The 13,552-nt window shown below is 37.8% G+C and overlaps 1 protein-coding gene across 1 annotated transcript in view; it reads right to left on the bottom strand.

Moving 5' to 3' along the window:
- Positions 1-2,561: 2,561 nt before the first annotated feature.
- Positions 2,562-13,552, bottom strand: part of SYNJ2BP (synaptojanin 2 binding protein) — a 39,643-nt gene continuing 28,652 nt past the window's right edge. The window contains exons 3-4 of the mRNA XM_054567342.1: positions 5,723-5,818; positions 2,562-4,326 (exon numbers count right to left, since the gene is read on the bottom strand). Coding sequence (XP_054423317.1) covers positions 4,186-4,326; positions 5,723-5,818 — 237 coding nt within the window. The 3' untranslated portion in view covers positions 2,562-4,185. The remainder of the gene's footprint in view (positions 4,327-5,722; positions 5,819-13,552) is intronic.

Here is a 13,552-nt window from a genome sequence, read left to right as displayed (position 1 = left end):
CACATACTTGAAAGCTTCATGTTCCTTATGTTATTTCATTTCTTTAAATATCTGAAGTTGCTTATTTACACAATGTCCAATGTCAAAAAAAATACATCTGTAGAACAATTGGCATTAGTCTCAGAACTCACTGAATTTGATATTAGATCTCTCTCTGATTATTGTGACATCTCCCAATTATGCATGATGCTTGCAATACCCTTAAGCAGTCAGTCAGTTCCTCTGGTCTTTATTAAAGACTGGAAGAGAGAAGGTGGAAGTGGATTAAGATAAAAAGGATAGTTTTGTGTATGTTCATGTAGTGGATACATTCAAGACATAAAGATGAGACGGAAAGAGCACCTCTGCCACAAACGACGTCTGTGATCTGGGTTAAGGTAGCTCACCTCTCCAAGCCTTGATTTTCTCTAAGACAGATTGATCCTAGAATCTTTCTGGTTCCTTCTGCTCCAACAATTTTAGTTCTAATTTAACAGATGCACAACCTGAAACACTAATACATTTTGCTGGAGGTTGGTCAGTCCTTAGCAAATCGGAAGCCAAAGAATGTTCCACTTCTTATTCCACATCCATACATGTGGCAGAGGCTCACAGAGTTGGCCTCTAAAAAGGCCCAAGTGAAATCCTCATTTTTGGTTGGAGCAATGCCTGTATGTAACTTAAGTGGTGTCTAGGTTTAAATGCCATAGAGCGTTTTTTGCTGACACTGCACGCTAGAGTCACCTGACGAACTTTCTTTTATAAGGCCTGACACCCACACCCAGAGTCTATTGAATTGGCCTTGCTGCAGCCCGGGCATCAGGATTTTTATAAGCTCTCCAGGTAATTCAGACCTGAGAAAGTTGGGACAACCACCACATAGAGAAGTGATTCTCAAACTTTAGCTGAATCAGTCACTTGGAGGGATTAATAAAACAGATTGCAGCGAGCAGATTCAGTAGATCTGGGATAAAGCCCAAGAATCTGCTTTTTTTAGCAAGGTTCCAAGAGATGATGCTTTTAACTGGAGGTCTCCCTTTGAGGACCACTGCCAGTGAGGAAATACCATTGACGGTGGCACCTGAAGTCCTCAGTTTAAATCCTGGTTCTGTTATTACCACCTATGCAATCTTAGGAAAGTAACTTTATTCTTTCTTCTTAAGAGTCTTTATAACAATACTTAGATTTCAAGTTGTGAGGCATAAACAAATACTGTTATCAATCAGGGTTTAGCACAGTACCTGGCACAGAATGCAGTAACAAGTATTAATTTCCCTTTTCCATTATCCATGGCTGGATGGTGTGATTAATTACATCAATAGCACAGTTGAAAACTTGGCAGGAAAAGGAAATAGATGATTGAAGCAAACAATGTCTTAGTAGGATTGTATGTATAATATAGGATAAATATAGAGAAGTATTTTAAGTACACGGTCTTAAAAATACTTACATTCATTTTTTTAAAACTTTGAACACAGTAATTTAAGTGGTAGAAATAGATACAATCTATAAAGTGGCAGAAATATTAGATTCAATTTATAAAGAGCATGGATCTTTTTAATGACCTACAACAGACTCTAATCTTATATAATAGCATACTTGCCTAAAATGTTAATATATTGATCTATAAGTGTTATTTAAATCCAGAGAAACTCTAAATTATTAAAGTGAATCACAATCTCTATTATCTAGCAAAGTAAAACTTCTACCAGTGATGGGATAAGTGTTCTTTATTTACACATACCAATAAAAAACTAAAAATAGCTTTCCTTCCTGCTTGCCATTTTGCTCCATTTTGTACGCATGTCTTAGGTCCTTCCAAGAGTTACTGTCCAAGCCCTGAGGTGAATCCTGGGAGGCAAGCAGGGCCTCTGCAGCAGCACCACACCCCTCCAGACCCAGGGAGGGCCCCAGAGGTTGTGCCTCCACAGCGGGGTGGGTGGAGGTGACAACTGGAATACTGTCAGTGTTTCTCTTTGGAACATACAAGTGCAGTTGTCTAAGTGAGTCTCAAACGTAATGAACAGTTTCAGGCAGGTTCAGGCAGGTTTGAAGGCGTAAGTCACATCAGCACTGTTCAAAGCAAGTTTCTCCCTACAGGACTGTTTGACCCAGACGCAAGACCTTACTAGGATTTTTATTTTTAAAAGCCTTCCCTTTCCACTCTGACATCATGTCATTAGGTGACAACTTCCTTTCTCTGAATACCTTAAAAAAATGTCATGGCTGTCTGCAGATCTTTTTTTTTTTTTTTGCTGCACTGTGTTGTGAATAGTACCATTTCTTTTTTTATTGTTTTCAACCATTATTTATCCTAATGATATATACTTTTAAATTCTTATCTACTTAAGAATTCTTGTAACTAGACTGTGAGCTACTCAAGGGTCCTTAACTTGTCCTCTTCCTCCAGGGAACTTCTCATGTGTCTCAATTCTTGGTAACTGTTCCCTTTAGCTATCTGCAATATAAATTTGACACCTACTTACACTGCCCTGTCTATGCAGCTAATTCCAATTTTATGTGTATAGGTGTTCTCATCCCAACTGGAACCAAACAACCCTTTAGGATGGAAGCTATCTATATTTACTTCTTTGTAAAAGTGTCTTAACAAAGCTGATATTCAATCAACACTTGTAAAACACTCACTAGATCGTTAGTGCTAAAAATCAGACACAACTGATTGCCTAAGGGGAAAGGTCCTCATACTCCTGTCAAGATTATAAGGCCTTTAGTGTAGCCGGTATATCTGGAAGATGGAAATGATTTTCTTCAAGCCAGAAAATTAGCCTTGGTTCAGCTTTCCTTAGTGCTTTAAAACCAACCTTCAATACCCCCAAAACAGGACAGCTCCCACCTCATTATTAATCTTAGTATTTCCGTTCATCTGTATCCTTCTCTCAATGTTTCCCTATGAAACTTCCCAGCTCCCTAAAACAAACAGAACTCTTTCTTCCCCTTGCCTGTAAAACAGTTCATTCATTAGAAGCTATAAACTAGTGTTTGGAACCTTTTTTTAAAAAAATTAAACCCAAACCCTCTCAACTTAACTGAATCAGAAGCAAAGCTGATTTCATGCCCATCCTGCCAGGGAGCAGTCCCTTCTCTCAGATTTTGCCTGTTACTAGAAACCAAAAGACTGGTTGATGGCCTGAGGGAGTTCAGGCACCACCTTGGAAACACTATCTTTTTTCATTATAGAATTTTTCCACTGGCTTGGTTTGGCCACATTACTCCAGCTCTAACCAAAATCATCCAGCTGATCCTTTAATAGGACTGTGAGGTATCAAAAAAGTCACTAAGGTAGACCAGAGATTGGTAATATTTAGCTTTAAACCTCAAAGTTTTTTGAACAGATTGACTTGCACAAAGCTGGATTATGACATTTTACCTCCACTTCACCTTAACTATTACGAGAGGAAGTAAGAATTCTAAGATTTTAAATTAGTGCTTCAGTGTCTCTGTCTCTCTCTCTCTGACTCAGGCTGGACCTCCAGTAACGCTCTCTCTCACTCCCTCAGTTAAGGTCATTCTTATACCAGAAACCTAGAAACAAGAGTAGTAGCTTTTTACCTCTTTAACTCTCCATAAGGCATCACTATTACAACTATAATTTTATGCATATGTGTACACGTGTGTATGTATATATATATATATATCTATATATATATATAATTTGTTTTTTAAAAAAGTAAAAATGCTCTCTTCATTATATTTTGTTTGATATAGGCACCCAGTATGTAGTTAGAAAGTAAACAAAGGCCACAAAAACTTCCCAAGGAAGATCATTAAAAAGAAAAAAATGCCCTCTTCCTCTTCTATGATATAGCTGGTCTTTGAGGTGTGCCAGCTAAGAACACAGGCTATCACCCGCGATGATACCTATTAGTGATGGGAAGACTAGACCTTTCCCTCTTTGGGTTGTAGCTGAACTTCTATTGGTGGTCCCAGTAAAATAAAGAACTCTTCATTTGTTCTAAGGAAGTCTTTTCTTCAGCTTTTCTTCAAACAATGCCTTTACTCTGCCATTAGAATACGAGGACTTGCAGATTTTGAACAGCAAGGTTCTGGTTGTGAAGCAGCCTCTTTAAGTCACCTGTGAGCTATGCAGAGAGAGGGAAAGTATATGGGAGAACGGTGGAGGGGAGGAGGATGAGAGAAAGGAAGAAATGTTCTCTTCATCGGGAGCACTGGAAGAAAGCAAGGCTTTCAAAGTTGTTGCCGGTATCTCATGAAGGCCCAGGCTGCTACCATGGTGAGGGCAAAGAGTGGCACCACCACCATAGCTATGGGAATACTGCTCGGATCCCCTTCACCTCGATGTCCTATTGGCCCATTCTGCACCTGTAACTAGAAGGGAAAGATTATCTTTAGTGACCAATGTGTGTTTACCCCAACTGAAATGTCCAGGTTAACACATTACCTGGGTCTAAAGTCTCTAGACTACCCAAAGGGGCACACCCAAGCACTACCTATGGGAGGGGGGGTCCTCTCTGTCCTAACTCCGTTCATCCTCACATTGACATCAATGTCACAGATTCTTTGGAAACAAAACAAGTCTGACGGGAAGGCATTAACTTTCTGTTCTACTGACCTAAAGGAATCCCTGAAGTTAAGTCAGATAACATCCTTCTGCTTTTGTACTGCCTCCACCAAACTATATGTGTATCATACCAGGAAAATGAAGATGTGAGATGAAGTTTATTGATTCTATAGGGATCCTGAAAATTATTGGGCGGGACAGGGGGGGACAGCCATCTTCTTAGAATGTTTACTTAGAAAGATTATCAGTCATTAGAGTACAATAAGAGATCTGAGCAATGTTATTTAAATTATCTGTTATCTAAGCATAAATTGCACACAGGTGCAACACCATTATTTAGAAATCCTTTCTGGTTCTCAAAAGGCACCCACTGCCTCCTAAGATGGGGTCATGTCCTTCACCCCGTATCGTGCACTGGCAGACATAGATAAAGGTGGAGCCTGTATGGAATGGAGATAAACAGAATCAGAGGTAAGCAGGTTAAAAAGAAATCACATCCAAGCATCGATTTAAGAGAGAATATCTTTAAAGATATATTGAACTATGTTGCAAATGTCTTCTGAAATCCTCGCTATGGGAGGACTTTTGTCTACCGGCTTCTCTTCCCATCATTCAAATAATAAAGAACTAGAAACTAAGAAGCCGATACAGGGATAGGTGCTGCCTTGACTGAACTCTGAATTCCACTTGTGTTTTCCTGGAGCTTTCCTCTGAGCATCAGGGCTTCGGTCAGGAGAGCCATCAAGTTGGTAAGTAAAGGGTTTGTGTGGGTGACAGGGAAAAGCACCTAGTGAGTGGGTATGAGAAAACCCACCACCATCTTTGTCTTCAGAGTTTTATGAACAAGTATGTTCAACGGCAGACATACATTTTTCCTTCCTTCCTTAAAAAAAAATTGACCGTGACTATATTTTTCTCCCATTTATTTTAATTTGGTTGCCAAACTTCATCTGTAAGGCATGTAAGGCATGTAAGGCATGTTTCCATGAAGCTAGGACTTGGGTTGCAAGAATATCGATATGAATTTCCTTTAGTGATAAGCAGAGCTCCAGAAGACCCCTGCTGGACAAACTCCTCCAAAGAGCGGGGGCAAAGGGCAAAAAAGCCAAACACACCACCAAAAATTCCACCACAGGGTTTATTCACGAGAGCGCTACGGAAGCCTGGTGCCGGGGTGCTGACTGCAGATGACATGACACTCACCCTGTGCTGCACCCTCAGGGACACGGCATAGCCTGCATTCCGGAAGAGATCTACAGCGTCCTGGTGCAGCAGGTTCTTCAGGTCTTGGCCATTTACCTGTCACAAACAGCCAGAAAAAGTGGTAGTAGGTAGAACGTAAACTCTCTGAGGTCAAAGATTTACTTTGATGTGACCAAACATTTAAAAAACAAACTTGTACAGAGCAAATTCCAAGGGTTAGGAGAATGGGTAGTCACTTAGAACTCAGTATAACTTTTTTCATTTTCAAAGCTATGTTTTTCTAGAACTGAGGTTCCACAGGTCATTTGAAGAGCACCTAAGTTAAAAAAAAACAAAAAAACAACACAACTCCCTTTCCACCTTACCTCCTACAGGCCCTCCACTTGGAATTCTTACTGAATGTGTATGTCTTCCATGAGCATCAGCCTGGCTTCCTACAGCTCGCACGGTCTTCCAGGTTTCTTTCTTATCCCTGGCATTGCCAGCTTCAACTCTATAAATGTACTTATATGAAACTCTCCCACAATTTATTTTGATATGGTACAAATCTCCTAGCCCATTCTACTGGTCTTGTTCTATTGTGAACAATTTCCCTTGATTCCATTGATGCTCCTATCCTCCCCAAGTTTACTAAAGGACACATTTCTGTGATGCTACAAACTCAAACTCCTAAAAAATGTTCCAGTGTGAGTCAGTCCTATCACTTAAGAAGTGAGAGATGTGATGGACTACTGGTATTAATATTTTTTAGTGTCAGGACTGACAGTGGCCACAAGTGGTAGCTATCCTATTCTGCATTCAGTGATGCAGCATAGTCCACTTTACACAAGATCTACATATCTTTTATGCATGTCAATGACAGCAACAGCAACAAAAACATCTAATATATTTACTTGGTAGACTCTGTGCTATATACTTTACACTATGAATTATCTAATTTAATTCTCATAATAATCCTATGAGGTAGACACTATTTTTTATCTTTTTTTCACATATGAAGAAACTGAAGTTTAGCAAGATTACATAGTTTACCCAAAGGCATAGTAAGTGCCGGGGCTAGGGTTCTGGTTTTTAAATACTGGAAGGAAGAATAAAGTACCATGCATTTTACTGCTCCTTCTGCACTATTCCTCTACTTTGACTCACCAACCATTCTTTGCTCAGCTGAAGCTCAAGTCTTGTTAAACCCCCTCATCTTCCTTGTTACCGTGTTCCTTCTCCTAGAGTTTTATACTCCTTCCACTCTATCTCCTGTCAGAATCCTTGGTGAATTCATCTACCAACAATTTGGCCTTCCCAGACTAAAGTTCCTAGCTCTATTCCATGTCAGTCAGCAACTAGCATAAGCCTTGGGCTTCACCATTAGGCAGTGAATTCCAATCACCACATCCCATAGCCCCTTTTCAGTGTTCAGACCAATTCCTCCGTTCTGCAGTTCTCTCCTGTCTCTGTTATGAATACTTAGCTCTCTTAGCTCTTGAACTATTCCTTTCCTAATTTCTTTTTTCTTCCTTCCTTCTTAAGGTAAGTAAGTATCTCTCAATGTCAGTTGTCTTTTGTCCTCTTATCTTTTCTCCCATTAGATCTTTCACAATTTTAACTGTAACCTGCAAGACTCCCAAACCTGTATCCCTACTTCTATTTCTGGGTTTACCTATTTCCTGCTGGGTGCCCATACTTGGATATTCTGCTAGATCCCAATTCAACACTTCCAAGTCCTCTTTATTACATCCCATAAAACCAGACTATTTCAACTTCCTTCCAATTGGCACCACCACCCATCCCTTCAGACTAAAATTTTGATATTTTGTTTTGTTTTTTTAAAAATTATTTTTTGCAATTTTTAAACTCTCCACATATAATATTTGCCAAATTCTGTTGTCTAACATATTGACATTCCTCATATGCTATTATTTTCTATTATCTCTTTCTTTAGGCTGTGGATACTTTTAATTGAACTACCATAATCACCTTCTCTCTAATTTAACCTCCTCTACATTCTCCCCTGTTCTACCCTATTCAAACACTATGTCTCCAGATCAATCTTTCTGAAGTACAATTGTTTATATCACATTATGGTTTAAAAACAAAAACAGAAGTAGGAGCAAGGGAAGAAAGAGTGCATGCCTGACTTCTCACTCTGAGATGCAAAGTCCTCTAGGAAACAGCTGGTACCTACAATTCATTCCCAATTTAATCTCTCATTTCTCCTTTTCATATATCCCATGCTCTAGCTAAATCACATAACTCATTAACTCTGGGACAAAAAAAGTATTCTTACTTTCATACCTGTGCTTAAGCTATATCCACCATCTGAATACCCTTTCCTTTTAAAAAATTTTATTTATCTTCCAAGATTGATCTTAAATAGGATTAGTTCTGGTGCCCACAGTGTAGAAATGAATACAGGGTTTTCTTTTTCTTTTTTCAAGGTTTTATTTATTTATTTATTTATTTTTAGAGAGAGGGGAAGGGAGGGAGAAAGAGAGGGAGAGCAACACCAATTGGTTGCCTCTCGCACACCCCTAACTGGGGACCTGGCCTGAAACCCATGCATATACCCTTACTGGGAATCAAACTAGCAACCTTTGGGTTCATAGGCCGGCACCCAATCCACTGAGCCACACCAGCCAAAAGGGCTGAATACAGGGTCTTCTAATTGATGAACTCTGATTTCATGCTATTAATACACATTCTGATTTTTCTTTCTTTCTTTCTTTCTTTTTTTTGGTAGATATGCTACAAGGAGGGAACTTCAAGATTTCTCAACTGAGCGTTTTTTAATGGTTCAATTTTTTTAGTTAATTCCTGGGGGGAAGTATAGGCGTGAGACTGCTGATTGTAGTGAGAATACTCACTTAACTATTTTAGCCTATGTGATATCTATTTCTCATTTAAAAAACAGGTATTTATTTCCTCTCATCTGCAGACAAATAAGTTAATGATGCAGTCATGCTAACAAATGCCAATGGTGTCACAGCTCAAAATCAGAGCCAAGTTTCATAGTAATATGAATGCAAGTGGGAGAACTGTATGACATTCAATTGTACAAATGCTGACTTCAGAAGAATCTTTGCCATAGTAAGGATTGCTGGGAATCACTGTGTATTTATTATCATCTCTGCAGCTGTCTGTTTATTTTGTATGTACTAACTTATTAAGTCTTCACAGTAGTCCTGTAAGTTAGGAGCCCCAATTTTATTGATAAAAATAGAGGGGCTATGCCACTTGTTCATGGGCATATATAATGGAAGCAGCAAAGCCAGGATTCAAAAATCAAGCTGCTAGGCCCCAAAACCTTCACTTTAAAACACTAAACTATAGAAATTTACACTGGAAACAAGGATTTTATTTCAGTAACATACCACCACCCATCACTTTAATGTCATAAACTGAATTTTTATTGATTCTGCAGTTTCCATTGTATCTAAAATGTAACACATTGAAAATTTTAGGGTTGTATGAAAATGTTTATATATTATTTTTATTCATTTGTATATATTGAGGTAGCATTAAAATTTTAAAAGCAATTTAGATAACTGCCATTTCATTGACAAGGCCTTTCTAGCTGTGACTGATTTACTCCTTTGATTGTCTGTACTACGTAACCACCTTAAAGCTCAAACTAAAGCCTGCCTTGTATCCTATCACTTTATGTTCCACTGTAAATAATTTGGAGAGGTTGTATATCAATTCATCATTATAACTTCTATAATACCTGAATAGTGTGTTGAATAACCTTTGAGTATAATAAATGCCACATAATTTCCTGAGGTTTGGTTGCAGAGTGTACCCTGCAAAAAGGCACAGCCACACAAAGCCTGACTGACATATTTTCAGTATTACACGAAGCTGAAAGGTCTGTACTCTGGTAGCAGCTTTACCCACTAATGACTTGGTGTGTATGTAATCTTGGGCCTCTCCTGAGCCTCCTTCTGCTAATAAGGAAGGAAGATACTGATGACATCAGGCAAAAGAGGGTGTAATAGAGGGCATAGGCTAATTATGGTAATTAAACCCTTTGACCCTCCTAGTTAAGCCTAAAGTTATTCTAATATAAAAGGACTTTTACTCTAATTGCTTTTTAAAAAAATAAATATAACCCCAAAGAAGAGGTCTTTTAGAAACACACAGGAAAATTCTTTTTTTAAAGAACCATTTTTCATCCTTTGTCCAAGATAAACCAGCCCCATAAAACAAATTATCATTCTTTCCCTCTTGACAATGTCATCTCTACTCCAAAACAATTTGCTTTTTAATATGTCCCTCCTTTAAGCATTTTTACAGATTCCAGCTCCTATTAATTACCCAGTTCTACAGGCTTTACCCCTAAATATATGGGATATCCACTTTCCTTATCACCATCTTTACTAATATAGACCAGAGGGTCTCAGTGTGGTCCCCAAATCAACAGCATTAGCATTAACCTGAGAACTTGTTAAAAGTGAAAACTATCAGGCCTTATCCTAGTCTATCCTAGTATTCTATGCTTTATCCAGTCCTCCAGGTGATTCTGAAGTTTGAGTTAGCTCTAACCTAAACCTCCTGAAATAGTCTTCTAGCTGGGTATGGTTTCCATACCCACTCTACTTACCCTATTTAATACATATTCCATCAATCCACAGATTTTATCTGTGATTCTCCATTTACTGGAGTAGTGATTTTTTAAAATACGTGTCTGTTGACCCATTACAAAAGATAGGGAAGGTAATCCAGGGGGTCAAGACCAATATTTAATTTTTTAAAAGTGAAATTAGAAGAAAACACAACATATCAGAAAGCATCACAGAAAGAAATAAGAATTATTTTGTTAAATTTTGCTTCATTTATGTGTGTGTGTTTGTGTGTGTATAGGCACACATGTGTATTTCCTATTACAGGTCATAATTTAAAAGGTTTGAAAGACATCTTCCACCAGCAGGGCTTCTCACACGTTATTTGCACTCACCCAGGAGTCTTGTTATAATGCAGACGTGGGAAGGCTCCTGAGACTCTGCATTTCTAACAGGCTGCCAGGTGATGGCCAGATGGTCTTGGTACTCAGCTGAGTACCAAGAACTACTCAACTGAGAAATCTTAGAACACTACTAAACCTGCCTTAGAACACTACTAAACTTGCTTCCATAACTCATGACGTAGTAAGTTTTATTAAACCTGAGATATGGCAGATTTAAATAAAATATGCTAGGAAATTTTGCTGACTAAATGTTCAGAGAATTGGCATGGTGGTGTTCTAGGTGTTCTGATAGGAAAACATACAATTTTTTGCTTTAAGTATGGTTGTTAGCAGTCTTTAAAAATGCCCTAGGAAATGAATAAACTGAGTTAAAATTAGTTTTCTTGTATGATTAATAATTTTGAATCACCTCAGGATAATGTTAGTTTTCAGGAACTCTATAGGATAATATGACCGTAGATGCTTAAGATGTAGTGAAAAAAATGGGCTCAATTTCACAAGCACTGACCTCAGATTATACTCTGGATATTTTAATTTTTTATCAGGATCCTGAAATGAACTGCAATTTTGGAGAGAGGGTATCTCCTTCTTCATCAAAGTTGAAGGAAGAAAAAAAATTATCCAGTTCCAATTAATCAGGCCCAACCAAAAATGTCAACTATGCTATAATTCATTCACAGAGCAACTAACTTACTAGATGCTTACTCTGTGCCAGCTACAGGCCTAAGTGCTAGGGATACTGAGATGAGAAGACAAAGACTCTTCCCTAGAGGTACTGTTGTCTAAAGGATTCTGTGTATTTCAATGTCTGAGCAGCTGATTAGATAAGGAGGAGTTTCTGGTAGGGCTTTCCTATTGATTTCTAAGCTCAGAGCAGAAACAAGTCTTTTATTTTCTTTTAATTTTCCACAGAATCTGGCACAGTGCTCCACAGGCCATCAAGTACAATAGTTGACAAACGTTGATGACTACTCAACTCTTTCATTTACATTATTCGTATTTCAAATATGAATTAATAATTGTATTTGAAGAGAATATGAAATGCAGCTGACTAACGGCCCAATCTGTGCCATTTGTGTTCTATGAGAGGTTTGGTCAAAGTGAAACATTCGTCTGTGCAGTAGATTAGCCAGCTATATCACCCAGAGCTTCATAAAAATGTCTAGTTCACTGAGGGTTGACTATTCTTGACTACCCGCCTCCCTTCATAGGCAGACACACAGGGGAAACGAGAAACCAAGACAGTTTACTATTTTTTTCCCCAAAAATAAAATTTTCCCACAAAAATAAAATTTTCCCAGGTTCCCTAGTAACCTATACAAATATTAAACCATCCTTACCATCACACACAAAAAATGAACTTTGGGTGAGAAGTCTCCAGCCCCGCTCTCAACTTCAGGACTGTTCTTCTATTGGTAATATGGGTTTTTGTTTCATAGTTGTCAGACGTAACAGGGCCTTGCACATCATTTACATTCACTAAAAAAATTTCTTTCTTTCTTTTTTGTTTATACCATTCACAGTGATCACATGAAAATTAAATTTCATTTTTGATGAGAAAGGGAAAACTGCATAATAAATTTGTAGTTATTTGCTTTTAGAACTTGAAATTAAGACAAAATATGGGTATTTAGGGAGAAATGCAAAGATTACATTAATAGTCAGTAAGTGACAAGAAATCTAGATCATTTCATGATACTTCTATGAATTATCCAAAATGGGTATGTGCTAAGGAGGGGGCATATTCTTAGTCTGATTATCTAGCAAAAGTTAAAAGAGTTTTTACAACACAGGTCTGTGTGAGTAGAGTAGGAAAGCCCATAAAGAATAAATGGGATTGTAGATTAATAAATAATTTAGCATCATTTTACAGAGCCCCCAAAGCCAATCATAAATGAGTACTTAAGTACATCAAAGCGATAAAGTGAGCTAATGCATAGATGTAACCGTTTAATCGTTAATGTCTAACAATTCACTTAAGGATAGATAGAGAGGGAACAAGACAGTGAGTGAGACAACAGAGTCACTGTTTCTTAAAGAATGGTATCTAGAAAGGAGAATTTTGGAGCAGATTCTTGGAAGGGATACCGGAGTCAAAGGATATAAACCTAGATAGAATGGAGAGGATATGCTGTCCTTTTCCACCTATATATGCTCCACCTTTTTCTGTGTTCTTTATCTCTCTCCATACCTGACTTGCACTTGCCCTCTCTTCTTCCTTATGTCTTTTCTTAACTGAACAGAACACAAACTTGAATCATTCTTTGTAATGTGTTTAATATATATTTGTAATATTTAACCTTATATGGATCTTTGTAATATTTCTTGTATTTTGATAAAGTGAAATCCTCTTTGCTATAAATTCTAAAGTGGGCTTAGTTATTTAGACATCTGTTTTTCTCTTCATTGATCTTTATCTCCTACCCTTTTTATAATAAAGACTTGAATGGTCTTCCAATCATTTTTTTCCCTTTGAGGCAATCAATGGCCCATATAAAAAAGGTTCTTCAGCTTAGTTTATGTCTAATAAGTCCTCTCACATTGCAGTTTGCATCTTTTTTTTCCTTGTCTAATTCTACTCTTTATAAAAAGACTAATTTCAGTTTTATATAAAACCATACATAAAATCTACTATTAATTAACTATACAACTTTCTGTTTAGGATTACTAACCCTAGCTCTTTGTTTACCTTTTAGGAGGCAGTATAATATACTGGTTAAGAGTACAGGCTCCAAATTCAGGCAGACCAAAGTTTTAGTCCTCTGCCACTTACTGCTTGTATGACTCTGAGCAAGCTGCTTGACCTTACCAAGTCTCGGCTTTCTTAGCTACAAAAGAGGCATAATCATTGTACGCACCTCTTAGGGCTACTA

The sequence above is a fragment of the Pteronotus mesoamericanus genome, unplaced genomic scaffold (genome assembly GCF_021234165.1).
Source record: "Pteronotus mesoamericanus isolate MK-2021 breed Mesoamerican mustached bat unplaced genomic scaffold, CSHL_Meso_final contig_182, whole genome shotgun sequence".
NCBI classification, from domain to species: Eukaryota; Metazoa; Chordata; class Mammalia; order Chiroptera; family Mormoopidae; genus Pteronotus; species Pteronotus mesoamericanus.
The sequence above is the reverse complement of the archived record's forward strand: the minus strand, read 5'-3'. Positions and strand labels throughout refer to the sequence as shown.